The sequence below is a fragment of the Camelina sativa genome, chromosome 5 (assembly GCF_000633955.1).
Source record: "Camelina sativa cultivar DH55 chromosome 5, Cs, whole genome shotgun sequence".
In the NCBI taxonomy this organism is placed as follows: Eukaryota; Viridiplantae; Streptophyta; class Magnoliopsida; order Brassicales; family Brassicaceae; genus Camelina; species Camelina sativa.
Genome location: NC_025689.1, coordinates 32,118,127 through 32,139,671, shown reverse-complemented (window position 1 = coordinate 32,139,671; position 21,545 = coordinate 32,118,127). Strand labels below are relative to the sequence as shown.

At 34.9% G+C, this 21,545-nt stretch overlaps 6 protein-coding genes and 1 long non-coding RNA gene across 8 annotated transcripts; 1 reads left to right on the top strand and 6 right to left on the bottom strand.

The window, feature by feature from the left end:
- LOC104788161 (putative F-box/FBD/LRR-repeat protein At3g59240) lies at positions 303-2,774 on the top strand. The gene is made up of 4 exons (XM_010513855.2): positions 303-739; positions 892-1,877; positions 1,970-2,110; positions 2,198-2,774. The coding sequence occupies exons 2-4, from the start codon at positions 915-917 to the stop codon at positions 2,582-2,584; spliced, it is 1,491 nt and encodes a 496-aa protein (XP_010512157.1). The 5' UTR covers positions 303-739; positions 892-914; the 3' UTR covers positions 2,585-2,774.
- On the bottom strand, positions 5,115-6,707 carry LOC104788159 (pirin-1-like). Its single transcript, XM_010513854.1, has 6 exons — positions 6,496-6,707; positions 6,344-6,393; positions 6,209-6,247; positions 6,027-6,118; positions 5,823-5,923; positions 5,115-5,745 (listed from the first exon to the last, which is right to left on the bottom strand). The coding sequence occupies exons 1-6, from the start codon at positions 6,594-6,596 to the stop codon at positions 5,268-5,270; spliced, it is 861 nt and encodes a 286-aa protein (XP_010512156.1). The 5' UTR covers positions 6,597-6,707; the 3' UTR covers positions 5,115-5,267.
- Positions 9,845-12,088, bottom strand: LOC104788158 (F-box/LRR-repeat protein At3g59210). The gene is made up of 4 exons (XM_010513853.2): positions 11,937-12,088; positions 10,775-11,738; positions 10,544-10,684; positions 9,845-10,464 (listed from the first exon to the last, which is right to left on the bottom strand). Exons 2-4 carry the CDS (start codon positions 11,702-11,704, stop codon positions 10,159-10,161), a joined length of 1,377 nt encoding a protein of 458 aa, XP_010512155.1. The 5' UTR covers positions 11,705-11,738; positions 11,937-12,088; the 3' UTR covers positions 9,845-10,158.
- Positions 13,011-14,568, bottom strand: LOC104788157 (F-box/LRR-repeat protein At3g59200-like). Its single transcript, XM_019246127.1, has 3 exons — positions 14,432-14,568; positions 13,243-14,218; positions 13,011-13,157 (listed from the first exon to the last, which is right to left on the bottom strand). The coding sequence occupies exons 2-3, from the start codon at positions 14,182-14,184 to the stop codon at positions 13,011-13,013; spliced, it is 1,089 nt and encodes a 362-aa protein (XP_019101672.1). The 5' UTR covers positions 14,185-14,218; positions 14,432-14,568.
- On the bottom strand, positions 16,086-16,684 carry LOC104788156. Its single transcript, XR_768132.2, has 3 exons — positions 16,629-16,684; positions 16,305-16,446; positions 16,086-16,184 (listed from the first exon to the last, which is right to left on the bottom strand). It is a non-coding gene; the product is annotated as an uncharacterized LOC104788156 (long non-coding RNA).
- Positions 17,333-19,705, bottom strand: LOC104788155 (F-box/LRR-repeat protein At3g59190-like). Of its 2 annotated transcripts, XM_010513851.2 has the most exons (4): positions 19,542-19,705; positions 18,468-19,448; positions 18,160-18,303; positions 17,616-18,065 (listed from the first exon to the last, which is right to left on the bottom strand). In XM_010513851.2, the coding sequence occupies exons 2-4, from the start codon at positions 19,437-19,439 to the stop codon at positions 17,616-17,618; spliced, it is 1,566 nt and encodes a 521-aa protein (XP_010512153.1). In that variant the 5' UTR covers positions 19,440-19,448; positions 19,542-19,705. The 2 variants fall into 2 exon arrangements, with proteins under 2 accessions (XP_010512152.1, XP_010512153.1); XM_010513850.2 differs by having other exon boundaries at positions 17,333-18,065; positions 18,468-19,705.
- On the bottom strand, positions 19,954-21,544 carry LOC104789771 (F-box/LRR-repeat protein At3g59190-like). Its single transcript, XM_010515417.2, has 3 exons — positions 20,813-21,544; positions 20,589-20,729; positions 19,954-20,497 (listed from the first exon to the last, which is right to left on the bottom strand). Exons 1-3 carry the CDS (start codon positions 21,542-21,544, stop codon positions 20,048-20,050), a joined length of 1,323 nt encoding a protein of 440 aa, XP_010513719.2. The 3' UTR covers positions 19,954-20,047.

Here is a 21,545-nt window from a genome sequence, read left to right as displayed (position 1 = left end):
GCAAAATCAAAGCCATCACAAGGTACACTCCCGGAGGAGAATAGAAAAGTTGTGCGTTGTGCTTCACGGTTGCTTGTATAACTTTTCTGTTAGTCTCTCTCAACTCTTGTCATCTCTTTTTCAGGTTTATGTCCGAGAGTAAATTGCACCTTACGTTTCAACGGCTGAATTGATGAAGAAGTTCCAAACAAGCACCAGAGACTCTTTAACAAAAAAAAACTAAACAAAAACGAAAAAAAAAAAAAAAAGACAAAACCAGGCAAAAAGATTAAACAAAGGAAAGCTACAAAAAAAAAAAAAAAAAGTTTGAAGAAAAAGAAAAGATCACAAGAGAAAAGTACAGACAAAACCGAACAACACTAGACATCAGATGATAAGAAGAAGAAAAAGACAAGAGAAAGTACAGATAAAATAAGAAGAAGAAGACCGAACAACATTGACACGCTTGACACGTAGACATGATAAGAACACGTGGAAACCCCAAAAGACTCTTTGCCGTTACACGTGGACATGAGAAGAACACTTTGAGTTGACAGACACCCAAAGAGTGTTCGCCTTTAACTCTCTAACCGACGTGACCCTCACAAATCTCAATTCAATTATACGAAGTCGGAATTCACCAAATATGTCGGCCACAATTTTAGAAGAATAAAAATAAGAACATCCTAATCATGCCCTCTCTCAATCAATCTCCCATTCAGGCTCGTTAAGTCAGATGGTCACTGATCCTAATTACCAAGTGAGTTCTCTGATTTTGTGGATTCTTTTAGAGTCCAAAAATTAATGTTTGATCTACAATATGTCTTCTTTTCTAGGACGAAGATCGTACAAATGGCTTTACAATTGTTTTTGTGTTCTTCTGAGTCAAGATCATGTCTTTTTTTTTTTCAGGTTTGAGATCTCATTATGCCACTATGAATTCTAAAAAGATGGAAACATGGAGCAGGCGCAAAGATATAATCAGCGATCTACCAGAAGCTCTAATTTGCCACATACTGTCGTTTCTTTCCACAAAAGAAGCTGCGTTAACATCTCTTCTCTCTAAGAAATGGCGTTATCTCTTTGCTGCCAAACCAAATCTTGATTTCGATGATTCCGAATGCTCGCGTCCTGAACTGGTCAACCAACTAGAGACCAATGAGGTTCATATAGCTTTTATGAGATTCGTAACGAGAGTTCTGGCTTCACAGGGGGATTCTACTATCAGAAGTTTCTCTCTTAAGTGTGGCCATGGTATCTATCCAGTTTTTGTCTGTCGTTGGATATCAAATGTGATGCTACGTGGGATATCGGATCTTGATTTACGCGTTACTGTTGATTGGAAGAATTTGATGATGCCTGCACGTGTCTTTATGAGCAAGTCACTAGTTAGACTGAGAATTGAAACTGGAAATGGTACTATGATTGGTGGTATGCATATGGAACATGTTTTCCTTCCAAAGCTTAAGACTCTCTATCTTGATCTCATTACCTTTGGCTTTGGAGACGGTGATAATTACCTCGTCAAGCTTATCTCTGCCTGTCCTGTCCTTGAGGAGTTAGTTATGATCAATCTAAGTTGGGATGGTTATTGGCACCGCTCTGTGTCTTCCAAAACCCTCAAGAGACTAACGCTACGTTGTCAAGACTATGACCAGAATCCAGATAGTGTTACATTTGATACACCGAATCTTGTCTACTTTGAATACTCTGATCATGTTGCTCAAAAGTATGATATTGTGAAATTCGATTCACTTGTTGAAGCTAGTATCGGTCTTCGAATGACACGTGATCAGCAAACACTTGCAAGCTACGGAGATTTGGTCGGTAACGCAACTGATCCTCTTACGAGGATATGCAATGTTCAGATCCTTTACTTATATGCCAGCACTCTTGAGGTTTGTATCTTAGTACCTTCCCTTGTTTCAGTAAGTGCTACATGGGCTTGCAACAAATGAAGTTGATCTGGTTTTTTTTTTTTTTGTTTCAGGCTCTTACTTTCTGTTGTAAACCAATACCGGTATTCAAAAAACTGATTCATTTAACTGTCAAGACTCACCGGCAAGCAGGATGGGAATCATTGCCGGCTCTACTCAAGAAGTGTCCAAGTCTAGAAACCCTCGTTTTTGAAGTACCAACTCATATATATCCTTGGCCTACAGCATAAAAATATTGAAACAAAATTATAGGCTTTGAAGTTATTTCCTCTGTTATTTAGGGACTCCATCACAAGAAAACAGTCAAGTGTGAGGATGGTGACGGGTGCCTATGCAAATCTTCGGAGGTGGACATTCGTAGTTGCCTATCATCAAGTCCGGTGAAGGTTTTAAAGATACTTAAGTTTGGCGAAATTTCTTTTTACTGCGATGACACGGAGAAGGAGAAGCAGAAGCAGATGGAGCAAGTCAAGTATTTCTTGGAGACAATGCCGAAGCTTGAACAAATGATTGTCTGCTACAATACACGAATTGATGAAGATTTGAAAAGCCAACTTGAGAGACTAGTTCCTAGAGGAGCTTCTTCAAAGTGCAGTATCCAACTAATATGTGATCACGTACTCGCACCAGTTTATCCTTATTCCGGTGTCATCGACTATCTCGAATAAATGGGAGAGTATCATCCTTTTTTAATCGTCAAAGTTTTTAGCACAAAACTATATAGTTTGGTCTATGTTCTGTTATTGGTCCCTTCTTTCAGCTACTTCTTTTCACTTTTTTTGTGTGTGTTTGTTGTATACTTGATGTTTTCTCAAGGGTTTGAAGTTGTTATATATATATAACATAGCTTTAGTTCCAGTTCGCAGTACAAAATATTCCAGTTCGCAGTACAAAATATTCCTACTTGCTCATCACTACTAATGAAGGTTCTAAAGATATTGGAGTAGAAGCCTAAGTAGCACCACTATGCATATTTATTTACCCGTTTAAAAATTCTGAGTGATTTTCCTTTTTATTGTTGCTCGTTGATCCGTCCCTTGTACCCGTATAACTCATCACCTGTGAGCAAAAAAAAAAAGTTTCAGTTGTTAGGATTGGTTTTCCGGCGATGATAATTTTCACTGGAATTGAGCTCTCGTGGCGGCGGAGGTTGGTGGAACAACACGTGTCCAATTACTCATTTTTTATCGTAAACGGGAAAGCCCACGGCTTTAAAAACAACAAAAGGCCCATTAATTAAAGCGGTGCGTTTTCGTCAAAAGGCAATTCAAGAAGAAGTGAAAATTTAGTAATTTCCTTTTTTCCTGAGAAAAAAACTAAAAAATATTCCTCTACTTAGAATAAAAGATTGCTAGCTACACCAGGTATGCGAGAACGCATGGTCACACATGCTAAGTATAATATTGTACCCTTAACTATACGAAGTAGATGTATTGCATGATCACATGCATGAACTATATGACGTCATGTGGTTAACACCATAAACATACAATTCCGATACACCGGTTAACTGATTCCAGCATTGACCAATATTAACCAAAAAATATTTCATTTTTTTATGTATACTATTAAAAACCAAAAACATAAATTGCTATATCAAATAGTTAATATAATTTTTCTAAAATTAGGACATATTTTATATTATATAACTAGATATTTTGTTTACATATTTAATGTATTCATTCTTATAATTAGTAATTTTAATTTTAAAGCTAAACTAATAGTTAATAATTATTTTGAATTCATATATATATAATAATTTATATATTTTAATTTTTCTACAGTCAAATATATTGTTTTGGAAACTCAATTTTTTGGATCTTCTATCTTCTATATATTAAAAATAAATATTGTGTGTTTTTGTTGTTTACAATCAATAATATTTCTTTTATTAAATAACAAAAAACTTTGTATTTAAATAAATCAAATAATAAGTTGATGTTTTTAATTGCAATAGAAAAAAAAACTAACTATTATAAGACTGGATGAGTTAACAAATATATAATATATTTTTATATTGCAAAAGTTAATAAAAGTGAAATGAAAAACCATTAATAATTTTTTAAGATATTAAATTATTTTTCAATAATTCTAATGATTTTGATATGTATTGGGTTTGGTTCTAAGTGTTTTTGTTGTAGAAATAATTTTTTTGGTTGAGAATAATAAATAATATTATTTTATATTCAGATATATTAAGTAAGAATTTGATGTTTTTAAATTAATAAAGTTAAAATAAGTAGTTTTCTTATTTGATTTATTATAACAAGATTATATGGTTTGAATTTAAGTTTTAATATCTTATAAATGATTTTTACTTCAATTTTAGTTAATTTTTGAGATTGAAAAAGATAACTATTATAAGACTAAATTAATGGAATATATATACAATATATTTTTATTTTGGATCCATATATGTTTTAAATTATAAAACACTATAAATGATTCCTAAATAATTCAATTATAATGTTAAAAACAAAAAAAAGTTGTATGCTTTTATTGATCAACATCGGTCAATGCCGGTCAATATTGGTCAACATCGGATTTTGATGAACGGTGTACCGGAATAAGAAGGTTGTGATGTTGAGCACATGTCATCATATAGTTGGTATATGTGGTCATGCAATACATACATTTAGTGCAGTTGGCAATACATTTAAAGTTGGGATGTGTGGCCATGTATTGAATAATACTTCGTGTAACTGAATATCTTATTTCCTTTTTATTTGGAAGTTTAATACCTAGATTTTTTTTGTTTGGAAGAAAAATACTTCATCTAACTAGTGTTGTCTAAAAATACTTCATTTTTAAAGTCGTTGGTTATACTCTGTCGGCTTCTTTATAATATGCATATTCACTTTTTTATGTATACACAATGTTTTCTTAAGGCTTCCAAGTTGTTGATTTGCTTCATTATGAGACGCATCTATAAAAATTAAGATGTGGTAATTACTAATTAAGATACATCTCTTCCAAAGCTTAAGACTATCCATCTTAATTTTGTTGAGATTGAAAACAGTATGTTTGCAAAGAAGCTTCTCTTTCTGGATGTGACGAGCTCGAGGAATTAGTTCTGATTAATTTGATGTGGGACTCTAGGTGCACCTTTGCTCTGTGTCTACCACCAACCCTCAAGAGACTAAAGTTTTGCTCTATGTCTACCACCTCGCTCTGTTAATTGTTGCTCAAAATTTTAAAAAGAACAACCAAAACAATTCCAATTTGATATCAACTTTCTCAAACAGAGCATCGTTATTATTGCTCCTAACATTGATTCATCTCTTGAATGTGAAATAAAGAAAACAAACCCCAAAAATTAAAATGGTTTTTGTTAACACTTTTCACTGTGACCTAACACTTGGCCATTTCAAACCCGTTCTTAGCATTCTGATAATCGTCAAAAGCCAAATCGATCTCCGCCTGTGAGTTCATCACAAACGGACCACACTGAACCACAGGCTCACCTATTGGTTCCCCTGCAATCAACAGAAACCTCAACGACCTCGATGTTGACTTGTTCCACACGCTAACTAAACCCCCTGGTCCAAACACTACAACATGATGCGCCGATATAGCGGAAGAGTTCAAAGAACCGAACACACCCTCGTCGCCTTCAATAATGTAGGCGAAAGTTGTCCATGATTCTGGAACGGTCTGGTGAGTTTGAGATCCTGGCTTGAGGGTAAAGTCAAGGAACATAGTTGGTGTTTTTGTGTAGACTGAAGTTTTGATTCCCATGGAGTCTCCGGCTATGACTTTGACCTCAACTCCGTTTTCTTCTGCTCGCGGGATGTCTAAACTCGATACCTCTTTATATTTTGGATCGATCCTGTCAAAATCAAAGAAGAGAGAGATTCAAAAACTGTGAACTCTTTTTGAGATGATAGTAAAGAAATCTTATTTTACATTTTGTCAGTGGAAGGGAGATTGATCCAAAGCTGTAAACCATTGTTGACTTCTTCTTCCGGAAACTCAGAATGAATGATTCCTCTTCCTGCTGTCATCCACTGTAAGATCAAAGACTCAAAATTGAGTGAAACCAGTCTTGGAGAGGATTTAATGTTATATTTTTTTTTTTGTTTCTTTGGGTGTTCTGTTTCTTGTAATTACCTGAACATCTCCGGCTTGGATTGTACCTTTATGACCTTTGGGATCTTTGTGAATGATTCCTCCCTGTAGCATGTATGTAACACTCTCAAAACCTGCACCACACAGTTGACCAATTATACATTAAAGACAACATTTCAAAACATGTTTATTGGTGTGTAAGAGAAGGTATATGTGATATTGACCTCTGTGAGGATGATCTGGGAATCCAGCTGAGAGTGAAACTGATCAAGAAACAGAGCAAGCTTTGGATTAGCCTATAACATAATAAAAGAATCACACCTTTTTAATATACAGATTTGAGGAAGGAAGAAACTTACAGGAAAAATCAACTAGCAACACGAACGGGTCCAATAACTTGTGGTCAATCCTGAATCAACCCAAAAAGGAAAAATATATATGAGAATTGAAGGTGAAGCCATAGGATCACTTTCTTGAGAAAAAGAAAAAAAAAAAGAAGAAGAAAACTAACTCTGTGATGCCGTTCCTAATGACAGCGCTTTCACCTTCCTTTTGAAGCTTTGCTAGAACTTTCTTGATCACAAGTCTCGGTTTGTCGGAAGGAACAGGCATGGCGATGATGATTCTGTTACTGAGTTGCCTTCTCCTTCTTCTTAAAATCTTTTTTTGGTTGTTAATGGAGGAAGTGAGTTCTTTGTATTTTGGGTTAGTGGCGTGTGTGTGTATAAATAATATATATAGCGAGAGAGCAATGCAGAGGATGAGGATCTACTGCAACTGGAGAAGTTGTAGGTGTAAGTAAGTGAGTGGGTCCTTTGTGTGGACCAAAAACGTGATTATTGGTCAATAATTTGATTACATTACGGATTGATTCATTAGCCTGATTAGATTACGAATAGACTGCTAAAATTTATTAAGATTGCTAAAAGTTTCCGTTTGTTGTTTAATCTTTATGAGACGTTGGCAAATCAAAAACATAATTGCGTTCACACCATATAAAGAAGTTCTCATGCCACGTATACGCATAGGCATAGGAATCGTGACAAGTGAAAAAACAAGTGCATGTCGATGTAGTAAAATATGTAGTAATACAGAATTTTAAGTCATACGAGTGTGAATATGCTCGCAGATTGTATATTTTATTCGCTTCGATATTCAAATTAATACAGATTTTCGAAATCTAAAATGAATCCCCTAATTAAAATTAAAATGATCGCAATATCTCCTATATAGGGAAACATATTGAGAAAAATGCTGAGGTGTCGTCGCTGGAGAGCTCCAGACATTTTTTTTAGCAATTTATTTTATTTATTAATACTATTTACAATATATGTCATTATATGTTTAACCAAAAAATAATAAGAAAAGATGTTGTTAAATTTCTCTTTTTTATGTGTACTATATTTTGTTAACGTGTACTTTTAAAAATTTTTAAAATGTATATCTAATTTTATTCGTAAAAATAGTTATTCATCAAATAATATACAATTTTTTTCCAAACACTAAAAAAAGAAATGAATGTAACAAAAAAAATCAACAAATTAAAATACAAATTTGAACTTAATGGTACTCAAATCTTTATATTTTATGTAGATGCATATTACAATTCTTAGAAATTCCAAAATTTTTAATATATTATTTTATCTAATCATTTGTCCTGTTTCAATAAATTGGTTTTTAAACCACACAAAAGACACATTGCCATTAATAATAACATTTTGTCAATATTTTCTCGACTACGTTAAAAAATTTTCACGTTCAAAGATTTTAACGGATGAGACGTATTTAAAATGAAATAAACAAAATTTTGAAATATATTTTAATTACATATTACGTTTGACACAAATGGATATTAATTCAATCATTATAATTTTACTCATAATAATTTTATTTAAATTGATTTATTCTGCATACTGTGCGGGTTGTTACCTGGTTTTTTTTTAAAGAAAAAAAAAATGAAGTGGTAAGAATAATAATAATTGGCAAAAATAGCATCTTCATTTTTCTCGGTCTGTTTCATACATCATGTAGCCATGATTTGGCTGGCAATTACTATTGTTAATGAGAGATATTAAAAGTACAAATATCTTCCTCTCTCTCTTATGACAAACGAAGGCCTACAAAAAAATATATAAAGTCGACGGCCTTGTAAATATAGTTGTATACCATCTGGTCATGTTACTTTGCATGTCAACTAGTGTTTGACACTAAAATCCTAAACAATGTTGCGGAATAACGACAATTAATTCACATCTTCTTTGTTTTACCACTTTAAGCAATCTGTGTGAAAGTAGGTTTAATTATATTTATATTCGTTTAGATGATTAGATCCATATTATTGTAAAAAAAAAAACAAAACTGAGTATACATACCCATAAGGCATAAGCTTATAAATGTGAAATCTCATTATCATCATCATATATTCATATCGATCTATATAGCTAATTCATACAGTATTATAGTATAATACAACTCATGATGTCTTAACTCTCGAGTGCCGGCAATGTTTGAATAACCACTATTAAATGTTTCTTCATTGGGTGTTCACACTACACCTCTCTAGTTATAGTATATAAATACTTACTAAGACAATGTTTTTCAAACGACTCAAACCTAACTTTTTGATTAATTAAAACTTTAAAAGGCTTTTCTGTTCCTTGTCGTGCTACGTTCAACTAATAAAATAATATGGCTGCGTAACCAGCTAATAAAGACAATTTTAATATTCTTCATTAACCAGGCTATATATATATATTAATTGTATATACGACAACAAAATATTACTAGTACTATTGAATGTTATTTTAACCCTTTAATATAAAATCATCAACCACATGTTGTAGTTGTTGTATATAAAAATGCGGCTGATGATTTTGATGTCCGCTACTAGTATGAACGTCCGCGTTTTCATCTTAAGGGATACGAAACAATAAATTCTAAGATACATGCATCTATAGACTATAGTATCTAATAACATGAGGCGAAAGATCTTTTGAGTTTCTCCATGTTGATCTCTATACTACTTGTGGTTTCTAATAGGAGATAGAAATGAGCAAAGACCTGGCTGAAATTATAGGATTTTAAAAATATATTGGGGGAGTTTTGTGTTCATATTGAAACCCAATCCAAATTACTCAAACGACCAAAACTTTTGTATACCCATATCCGACATTATATATAAAATTAACAATATATATCCCAATAAAAAATGTGCCATTCTAGGAAAAAAATAGTCTTTAATTAGAACAGTCAAAACAAGCAATAATATACTACACAAAACGGTGGATATGGCCATGAGTTTTAGTGGCTATTGACAATTTGTAGTCCGTAGATGTTCATATAATTTGGCCATTAGATACTAACATATTTGATTATATTGTGGCTAATTAGTGAATATTTGTTGATTCTGTTTGTGTACTTTCAACTTTGTGTGGAAAGGTGAGAACAAAAGAAGATTTCACTTTTTAGTTTAATAGAAAGTTCCAAATTCCAAAACTTTTTAGAATATCTTTTGATGGTGCTTCCACCATTTACTACGGCTGTGGGGTTGGTTCTTCTATTTAACATTTCTGTAAATCCAAATGGCTTCAAAGGTCCACCGTTTCCACTTGTTTCTCTTGTTTTGGCTTAAGTACACTTACCCAACATTGTTTGGTTTCTCACCAATGTGGTTCGTGATTTACTTACTTTTTCAGAAGAAAAAGAGAAGTCGTTCATTTCACACCATTTCGAGAATGCAGCATCACAAAAAGGATCCTATGAATTAAACCAGTTTGAGAGAGCAACAGGGATTTTTTGTTTAGTTTCTTCTCCACTCAATTAAGAAAAGAATAAGATAACAAAGATTTTTATATGGCAAGTTAAGTCTCATGTCAGTTTCTTCTCTACTCAAACAATTTAACACACCAAAAGAAAGAAACTCAAACTACAACTCAAAGTTTCTCACAACAAAAGCATAAAACATACAAGGATGAGAGATTTTTAAGCAGCAAAGTACTAACAACAGAAATAAGAGAATCTTGAGTTTAAAGATATTGTTAGTATATAGCTTCCAATTTGTATATGAGACATGACCGCACTATTGATTCCACAAAACCAGTAAGGTTCTTTTATAGGTGCAATCCATATTTCATCGAGAAGGAAATGGGCAAAGTGGATGACTAGCTAAGGTTTTTCAGAGATTACTTGAATCTTGCACTTCAGTGAAGCAAACCATCTGAAGTTTCCTTGACACTTCAACTAGATCATTCTCGATTGATGTATTGTAGTATATTATGAGTAGTTCAAGATTTGGCATTTTCTCCAAGAAATCCTCTATCTGCTCTATCTCTTTCTCCATATCGTCACCATTATTGATTTCTCCAAATTTCAATATCTTTAGAAGCTTCACCGGACTTGATGATAAGCAAGATGGACTATTCTCCAAACCTTGGCACAAGCACACATCCCCGCATCTGTCTGTTGCTTTGTGAAGGAGTCCCTAAAACATAAAAGATATATCATAAACTTTAATGTAAAATTAGTAAGCAAATTCATTTTAAAGAGTTTGATTTGCTCACTTGGAAGATAAGGGTTTCAAGATTTGGACAATTCTTAAGCAGATTTGGCAGTGATTCCCATCCTAGTTCCGGATGACTCTCAATAGTTAGATGAGTCAAATTGTTGAATACTTGTATCGCTTGACAGCAAAAATTTAGTGTCTAAAACAAAACAAAAGATTACCACTCACTTCCATTTCCATATACTAATTAACAAAAAAAAAAAACTCGAGTAATGTTATACTTACATACCTCAAGAGTGTCACAAGATAAGTAAAGGGTCTTCACATTGCAGATTCCCATAACAAGATTCATTGCATTTCCAACCATATCTGTTTCCTCATCAACATCTGATACATATCTCACATTTGCTTTTTGATCATTCGTCAAACGAATGCAGATACTAGCTTCAACCAGCGAATCAAAATTCACTTTTGGATACTTTAGCGCAATATTATCAGAATATTCAAAGTAGACAACATTTGGAGTATCAAATGATACACTCTTTGGATTTCCAGCATAGTGTGCACAACAAAGCTTTAGTCTCTTGAGGATTTTGGAAGACACAGAGCAAGCATCCCAATGATCCCAAGCAAGATTAAACAAACTTAACTCCTCAAGCAGGGGACAACCAGAAAGAAGCTTTGCAAACCCAATCTCACCCTCTTCAAACACAACTGAATCAAGATTTAGTGTCTTGAGCTTTGGAAGACAAACATTTCTCAGTTTAATTCTGGGACCATCTTTAGGTCCTATTTTCAGCCTAACCAGGGTCTTACTCGCAAAAACCTTTGAAGGCAGCCAATAAACCAACGAGGGAGAGACATGTAGAGCAAGATCTGATACACCATGTCTCAAAGCATTTAATATCCAAGGGAAGACGTCTTCATCCTCAATACCATCTCCACATTTTAGAGAGAACTTGTTGATATGATCTTTCCCTCGCAATTTCAATACTCTATCCACAAAATCTATAAAACTCGTCTGATCTTGCGTTTCAATCCCGGGATGCAGAGAGGACAAGACATCAAAATCAAGATTTGGTACAAGAGCAAACAGATACCGCCATCTTTTTGAGAGAAGTGATGTCAAAGCAGCTTCTTTCGTAGACAGATTTGACAAGATTTGGCAAAGAAGATTGTCTGGTAAAGAATTGATTACATCTTTGGAACTCTCATCCATGCTTCTTTCTAAGACAGATCAGCACTTACAAAACCTAAACAACACATCCAGCAAGAAGATTTCAGAAGCTGAACTCAAGATACAAAAATACACGGTCCTAACTCCAAGCCAGTTTCAAGGTCTAATCCTTACACAATCGAGGATAAAAACACAAACTAGTCATAAAAAGAAGGAGAAAACCCAGATCTTATAGGATGAACACAAGGTCAAAAGCAGAGATTAGAAAACTTACTTTTGTTAGAGTGTAAAAGCAGAGCCCATCAAAATCACAGCTTCAAACAAACGATGAGGGTTCACAAGGTATTAAACAATGTCTGGACCAAAAGAGATGCAGCAACTTGGTACTATTAAACAATGTCTTGGAAACATGAAGGAGCAAGTTAAAAGTCTATCCGTCATTCAATTATTGGACTATCTTGTTAATTAATAATTTTATCTGATTAAGACATATAGTATTAGCCAAGTCGTATGATCTTGTTAAAGGACCAGTAGAAAAGTCTTAAGATATATGCGTTCACACTTCACACTATAAAAGAGAACTTCTACAAGCCACGTGCAAGCATGTATTGAAGTTGGAACAAACAGTTTTAACACCACTGAATAAAGGGGGAAGCAAACATCACATAAAGTTTTAACATTCTCAGTTTCAAAAAGGACAAAAGCTAGAGTGCAAAAAGTACAAAACGACAGAAACAGAGGAAATCTTTAACTGCTTTGAGTTTAGATCAAAGCTTAGTTAAACCAGTAATCTTCGTCTTCTGGAGAAGAACAATACATAAGCATGGGATCTTTTATTTCGGGAGGAGGAGGAGACTCAGGCCAGCGATGTTCTTCTTCGGGAGGAAGAGCAGACCATTTCGTTGTTAAGAAAGAAGGAACAGTGCATGTCAAACTAAGATTCTCAGAGACTACCTGGATCTTGCACTTTGGTGAAGCTACTTTCGGAGTCCTCTGAAGCTTCTTGGATAAGTCTAACACAGCAGGGTCATACGATGTATTGTAGTACACAATCAACTGTTCAAGACGCGGCATTTTCTCCAAGAAATACCTAATCTGCAGTATTTCTGACCCGTCTTCTTCATCGTTGTCATCAAACAGAAAAATCTTTAGCACCTTCACCGGAGAAGATGAAAGGCAAGAAGGATGCTTCGGACGTTTACAACAGCACACATTCCCACATGCCTTGTTACACTTGTGGATAAGACGCTGAAGAAGCATAAAAGAAAGGTTTCCATAGTTAAGTTGTATTTGTTTTCATGTGACTGATACACAAAGATATGCTTTAATGCTTTAATGGGGTTTGGTTCTATACCTTTAAAACAAGTGTTTCGAGATTTGCACAATTCTTGAGTAGACCTGGCAGTGAATCCCATCCAACGTCCGAGTGACTCTCAATCGTTAACTGAATCAGGTTGTTGAACACCGGGATTGGCTCACAGCAGAAAGTAAGTACCTGATACAAAAACTATCTCATCACTCACTTGTGATCATCATCAACTCAAGCTATATTAACCAATGGGATTGATTGAAAGACAAACCTCAATAGATTTGGCAGATAAGTAAAGGATCTGAACATTGCTTATTCCCTTAAAAAAATCTGTTGCATTAGCAGTCATCTGTCTTTCCTCATCATCTTCCGGGAAATAGTCGTCTTCTGAAACGTTTACATCTGCAGACTGATCATCAGTCAGTCGAAGACCGATATGAGCTTCAACAAGCGAACTGAAGTTCACATTTGGATACTTATCCGCAACAGCGTCAGAGTACTCAAGGTAAACAAGATTTGGAGTAACAAACGACACGCTCTTTGGATTCTCATCAGTGTACTCCTCTTCACGGAAAAACGTCAGCCTCTTGAGAGATATAAGAGACACAGTGCAAAACATCCAATACTCCCATCCTATATTCATCAGAACTAGTTCCTCGAGCACAGGACAGCCAGAGAGAAGCTTCACAAAACCAAACCCACGCTCTTCAACCGTAACAGAATCAAGATAGAGAGTCTTAAGCTTTGGAAGAAAAACATCTTTCCTATCAAGGGTGAGACAGAGATCCTCTCCTGGTCCTAATTTCAGCTTAACCAGCGTCTTACTCACAAAGACCTCAGAAGGCAAGGTATACTCCAAGACGCTTAGATCAAGATCAGATACACCGCGTCTCAACACGTTTAATATCCAACCAGTGACACGATCAAGATCAAGATCAAAACTACTACAGTCTAGAGAGAATCTGTTCACGGTAAGATTCCCTTGCAAAGACAAAACTCTGTCCACAAAGTCCATAAAACTTGTACTGATTTCAGCATCGCTTCTTCCTATATCATTCTGATAGTCGGAGTCGTCAAAATCAAGATTTGATACAAACGCGAACAAGTAACGCCATTTCTTCGAGAGAACAGATGTTGAAGCTGCTTCTTTCGTTGGAAGGTAGGACAAGATGTGTGAGATTAGAGGATTTGGTAGATTGCTGATCAAATCCATTTTCGAACCGAAGAAGATCAACAACACTTGCAACCTAAGACAGTTGGAAGAGGAGACAAGATTGTCAGAGCGGAAACTCGAAACCTAACAACTCCCAAAATACGACAATTTCTCAAACTAGAAAAGCAGTTCCAAGTTCTTGTCTTTCTTTTACACACAACTCCTAACTGGAAACAAAGAAAGCTAACTGAAGGCAGACAATGAGTGAGAACAAGTATCAGCAGAAGAAAGAAATGAGGAAACTTACTTGAACCCATAAAAATCGCCAGAGTCGGAGGTTTTGTGTGTGGGGAACAGAGCCGCAAAATGAAAATTAGGGTTTTTTTTGTCAATCTTTGCCGTCAGTAGTGAGATAGGTAGGCGATGTGGCGGGATGGTGTGAATTCCAATGCTGGAACCACTAAACGACGACGTTTTTAGTGAATCACCAAGAATTGCTTTCTAATTTTGGTTGCTTCTTAATGTAAAGTTATGGAAAAAAATGGTAAATTGGAGAATGCATGGTCACACATGCCAAGTATAATATTGTATCCTCAACTACACGAAGTATATGTATTGCATGATCACATGCATGAACTATATGACGTTATATAGTCAATACCATAGACATACAATCCGGTACACCGGTCGAATGATTCCGGCTAAGACCGACGTTGACTCCGGCGTTGACCAATATTGACCAAAACAAATTGTATTTTAATTTTTTTCTATGAAAAAACAAAATAATAAATTACTATATAAATTATTTATGAATTTTCATGATTAGAAAATATTCTATTCAATATCTAAATATCTTAGGTATCTCTAATGTATTTATTCTTATAATTAATTAATTTTTATTTTTAAAGCTAAAATAATAGTTAAATAAAAATAATTAATAATTATTTTCAAGATATTTATAGATTTTATCTTGATTTTAGGATATGTTTGCAAAAGGATATAGAATAAGAGGATTTTTGCAAATGCCCTTATATTATATATTGAAAATAATTATATATCATTATATTTTATCTATTAAAAGTAAATAGTGTTAATTTTTTGTTATTGTTTACATGTTATTAGGAGTATGTAAATTTTTTAATAACCAAAGAGTATCTAAAATTTTGTATACTCTTTACCATGCAAATTTTAAAGTAAAGAGTCATATACTCAAATCTTTTGCATATTATTTTCTAATGAAAATAGTTGAATTTGATTTTATTGATTCTTGTAGTATTTAAAATTTTAAATAATATGATGATAAGAGATTTATATATATAAAATCATTAATAATTACATATGTTATATATATATATATATTTCTTGAAAATAATTATTAATAATTTTATTTAACTATTAGTTTAGCTTCAAAAATAAAAGTAACTAATTATAAGAATGAATATATTAGCTTCAAAATACAATTTTTTGGTCAATGTTGGTCAATGCCGGAGTCAATGTTGGTCTTCGCTGGAATTATTCGACCGGTGTACCGGATTGTATGTCTATAGTGTTGACCACATAACGTCATATAGTTCATGCATGTGGCCATGCAATACATATACTTCATGTATTTGATGATACAATATTATACTTGGCATGTGTGACCATGCATTCTCTAATACTTGATGTAGCTAGCCATCTTTTACAAGTCAATCCTGAATTTACTCCTAATTTTCTGCTATTATTATTATTATCATAAACTTCTCTGAGATGAAGAAGCATGGACTGTCCACTAGTCGATAAGGAAGAGAGTCCACAGTAGATGAGTAGGCTGATGTTATCAGAGATTACTTGCAGCAATTAGTGATGCTCTAATAAAATCTATGGATTGATTATAGGAAATAATTTAAACAAAAACATATATAACTTATATATAAAAATGCTCGCACTTCAGAATCCATTTAAACAAAAACATATATAACTTATATATAAAAATGCTCGCACTTCAAAATGAAGAGCCCGCACATAATAGCCATGGTAACTAGCACCACGATCAGCTACGTCCTCACATTTCAAAAGTACTGAAGTAGTTTTACACGAAAGAATGAATTGAATGTAAAAATCAGTAGAGGAGGTATAGTAGTAGATCAAACATTGCTACACAGCAGTACAGAGCAAGTAAAATAAAGATGGGGTCGTACACATTTTTGTGGATTCATACACGGCTTTGCCAAATACCTCAATCTCTCTGGATTTGGATTTGCTAAGTGCCTCAAGCTTTCTGGATGTGTCTGCAGCCAAGTCCACGTACTCTTTCTCAACTTTTGCAAACTCTTCAATCGACTGAGAGAGATGACAGACCGTAGTGTACCATTATTGAGAAAGGCAGACACAATATACTAACCAGTATAAAAAGACTTTGCTCTAAAAAAAAATTGGATTCTCAAATAGCCATATATATATATATATATATATATATATATAGTTAAAGTTCAAAGAAAGATATAATTCCGACATTATTGTACCTTGTTTAAAAAGTCTATAATTTTTTTAAGAACTCTAATCTGTTTCTTGGGATTGCCCGACTTGAAGAAACCCGTTCCTCTCCGAACAGAACTAATTTTGCATTCATCCAACCAACCAAAAAAAAGAAAAAAAAATCAAAACTTTGACCCAATCAATCAATCGGTCTGAAAAAAATAAGTAGGGTTTTTTATATGGTTCCATCACTATATATAACTACACAAATCCAAAGACCAAAGTAAACCACAAAACCCTTACTCATCATACTGAAGCAATTTAGATCTGAGCCTGGATGGGAGTAATCTGAAAGAAGGTACATAATCATCAAGGTACTCCTCCATCCGTTATAGTTTCCTACTAAATCCCACTACTAGATGATCAAAGAAACAGAGAGACGGAGCAGTTTTAGTTATTCCGGAGAAATAAGTTATATTTAAACAGAATTTCTATAATTCTCAAAATAAAAAATGTCAACTATTTTTATTTTGGAAAATAAGCTACTTCATTTTTTTTCTTCACTTTTTCCTGTTTTCCAAAAATATGTTTTGAAGACGAAGTTATAGAAAAAATATAATCTTTGTTTTCGTTTTAAGTCTCTATTAATTTGAGTATATATATTTAGTATATATCAAACACTCTACTAAGCACATCGGTTAACCAAGAGTTGCTTGGAGCAATTTTAACACTGAAGCGTTACGAAAATATGTGAACCAAAAAGTAGAATGCATATTTTAGAAGCTTAAACAGTAAGACAGAGCATAAATACAACAAGTTTATCAATGACAAAAACAGAAGAAGCTTGCTTAGAGTTTTAGCAAACTATACAAAAAAAAACTTTCTTCTAGGCAAGACAAGTCCCATGGTTTACGCATATCACCAACATGGATAGCCAGAAAAATGAACATCGACAAGCTGAAAGGGCAGAGACAAGACAGGAAATAACTACCAATGCTTTTGATAAACTTCTCGTAGACAAAGCATGATGATCTTCAAACCGGGAAGGTGTTTTTGAAGAAGACGAGTCCACTTGGAGATGATGAAGAGTGCACAGTAAATGAGTAGCTGATGTTATCAGAGATTACCTGGATCTCGCATTTGGTTGAGGCTACTTTTTTAAGCATCTGAAGGTCGGTTGATACTATTTTCAGATCATCATCAAATGGAGTGTCATAATATAATATCACTTGTTCAAGATTTGGCATTGCCTCCAAAAAGTGCTTGATAAGATCCGTCTGCCTTTCCATGTCATCTTTGTAATTAGAGATTTCTCCAAACTTCAGTACCTTTAGTATCTTCACTGGACTTGATGATAGCCAAAGTGGAGTGCCGTACCATGGTTTGCACTGACATGTGTCACCTTGATCGCCAAAACATTCGTTTGTGTCCTTGAAGCGGTAATCCGTGTCCATACATTGATTTAAATCCCCGTAATGGAGTCCCTGAAGTATATATAACAAAGAAAATGATTTTTCTAGAAGTGTGTTTGAAAAGAAATGTGTCAGCTGATGCAAGAAAAGGATATGTGATTGTTACTTTGAAGACGAGGGTTTCTAGATTTGGAGAGTTCTCAAGTAGTTTCGGCAATGATTCCCAGTCTACCATTTGGTCAGTTTCAATTGTTAAATGAATCAGGTTGTTGAAGACTGGTATCGCCTTTTTACAGCAAAAAGTAAGGACCTGAAAGAAAGAAAGAAAGAAAAAAAGATCATCAGTATTCAATTCATTTGCAATCATCAACTCGAATATACCTAATGGAACTACTGGTCCGAAAATAGGCTTCAGTCAGAGGTTTAATTAAAGCAATACAAATATGAAGATATAGATGGGATTCAAATGCAAACCTCAAGAGCCTCGGATGATAAGTAAAGGATTTTAACATTGCATATTCCCTTGAAAAAACCGGCTGCATTTGCGCCCTTGCATCTTTTATAACCACGATGACTATGTACTAAATCTCTTGCGTCCCAGACCTGATCATCTGTCATTCGAATGCCTACGCTAGCTTCGACAAGCGAGTCAAAAATCGCTTCTGGATACTTGGCCGCAACAGTATCAGTAAACTCCAAATATACAAGATTTGGAGTATTGAATGATACACTCTTTGGATTCTCATCAATGTTCTGGCAATCAATCGTTACCCTCTTGAGAGATGGGTTGGAGACAGAGCAATATTCCCAGTAATCCCACATCATTTTAATCATAACTAACTCCTCAAGAGCGTGACAACCAGAAATCAGCTTGGCAAATGGAGGACCACCCTCATCACCGAACGAAACATCACTAAAATGCAAAGTCTTAAGCTTTGGAAGAGAAACCTCACCAACCTCAATAGTGAACTCATCTGTACCTGCTACTTTCAGAGAAACCAATGTCTTGCTCATCAAGACCTTTGGAGGCAACGGATACTCATATTCCGAAGCTATGAACAGATCAAGCTCTTGGACACCACGCTCCAACACATTGAGTACCCAACCATTGACACGAGACGGATCAGAACCAATTTTACACTTGAGAGAGAACTTTTTTAAAGGAGCTGTCCCTTGCAAAGCCAACACTCTATCCACAAAAAGCTTGAAACTTTTACGCATCTCTAGCCTTTTACGTCTACCCATTTTGGGACGGTCGTCATAGATGGTGTTATCAAGATCAAGATTAGGTACAAAAGCCAACAGATACCTCCACCTTTTTGCGAGAACCGATGTGGAAGCAGCTTCTGTTGTGGGAAGGAAGGACAAGACATGACAAAGAAGAGCATCTGGTAGACTACTGATCAAATCTTTGGAACCAGTGTCCATCTTTTTCGAATTCATCATATATTTCACCTGGACGATGATTTCAATTCAGAAGCTAACACAACTAATTTTGAGAAAACGAAGGCACAGGTGAGTGACAGGAAGAAGAAATTGGGAAATTACTCGGAAATAAAAGCCAGCAGTAAGAATTCAGAATCGGTGAATGGTATAGAGGTAACACTGGACGAGCAGATTAGGGTTTACACTTTTTGGAACCGTCGCCGAGACCCGAGAGTGAGTCGTAGTACTGTGGCGGGACGGGTGAGTTCCGATACTGATAAGTGATAATTTTCTCTAATTTTTATTATTGTTGGCCAATGAATCACTAATTCATTAATCTTTTCCTAATGGGCTACGACTGTTACAAAATATGGGCCTGAGTTTATGTCTTTATCTTAATGGGCTATGATTAGTCTCACCAACATCCTGATTAAGTAATTAAATTGGGTAAATGAAAAGTTCAGAAAGACTTTCTAGATACTTGAAGTTTACTTGGGACTCTTACGATAAAAACATAGAAAAACAGAACCGAGACCAAACTACATACCACCAGTTATTGTTGTTTTAAGCTAAAACTTAACAAACCAAAGCTTTCCTAATCTTCTCTGAGATGGAAAGAGGAACAATCTTTAAACCGGAAAGGTGTTTCTAAGGAAGAAGAGTCCACTTGTTGAGGAGGAAGAGTGCAGAGTAGATGAGAAGCTGATGTTATCAGAGATTACTTGGATCTTGCATTTAGGTGAGGCTAGGTTTCCAAGCAATTGAAGTACGCCTGATACCATACTCACATCTTCGTCATATGGAGTATTATAGTGTAATATCACTTCTTCGAGATTCGGCATTGTCTCCAAGAAGTACTTGATCACCTCCAGTTGCCTTTCTATGTCATCTTCATAACTAAACATTTCTCCAAACTTGAGTACCTTTAGCATCTTCACCGGACTTGATGAGAAGCAAGTAGGAGTGCCTTCCCAAGGTGTTCCAACGCAATTTCCCTCATGGTTCTCCCAACATTTGTTTCCATCTTTGAAACAGTATCTCGCATCCTCACTCTGATTTGTATCTTTGTAATGGAGTCCCTGAATTATAACAAAGGAAATGAGTATTTTAGCATAAAATTGTGTTTGAAAAAATTGTGTTAATGCAAACGAAGGATATAAATGTATGTACTTCGAAGACAAGGGTCTCAAGATTTGGACAGTTTACGAGTAGACTCGGCAAAATTTCCCATCCTACTTTTCGGTCAGTCTCGATGGTTAGATGAATCAAGTTCTTGAAGACCGGTATTACTTTGCAGCAGATAGTAAGTACCTTAAACAAAACAAAAACCAAATCATTCTTTGCGATCCTTAACTCAACAACATATCTTTAAGCAGTATTTTACACAAACATACCTCAAAAGTGGCAGCAGATAAGGAAAGGATCTCAACATTGCGTATTCCCACAAAGAAACCTGTTGCATCGGATGAATCTCCTGCTGGCTCGTTCTGATACAGTGTGGTTCGAAGATCGACACTAGCTTCAACAAGCGAGTCAAAATTCACTTTTGGATACTTGATCGCAACAGTATTAGTAAATTCAAAGTAGACAAGACTTGGAGTATCAAATGAAACACTCTTTGGATTCTCTTCAATGTAATCACAACAGAGTTTTAGTCTCTTGAGGGTTGGGCTAGATACAGAGCAAGAATCCCAAGAATCCCATATCACACCAATCATGACTAACTCCTCTAGTAAATGACAGCCAGAAATTAGCTTTGCAAAGACAGCACCACTATCTTCGAATGTAACATCATCAAGATACAAGGTCTTGAGCTTTGGAAGAAAAACCTCTCCCACATCAGGGGTGAAGTAGATTGTACCTTCTACTTTTAGCCTAACCAATGTCTTGCTGATCAAGACCTTTGAAGGCAGGGGATAACCATAGTCTGGAGAGATGTATAGATCAAGATCCACAACACCACGCTCCAACGCATTGATTATCCAACCATCAACACTAGATGGATCAGAATCAGTTTCACAAATTAGAGAGAATTTGTTTAATGGAGCATTCCCTTGCAAAGCCATTATTCTGTCAACAAAAACCTTAAAACTTTGACGCCTCTGTAGCCTTTTTCTACTACCCATT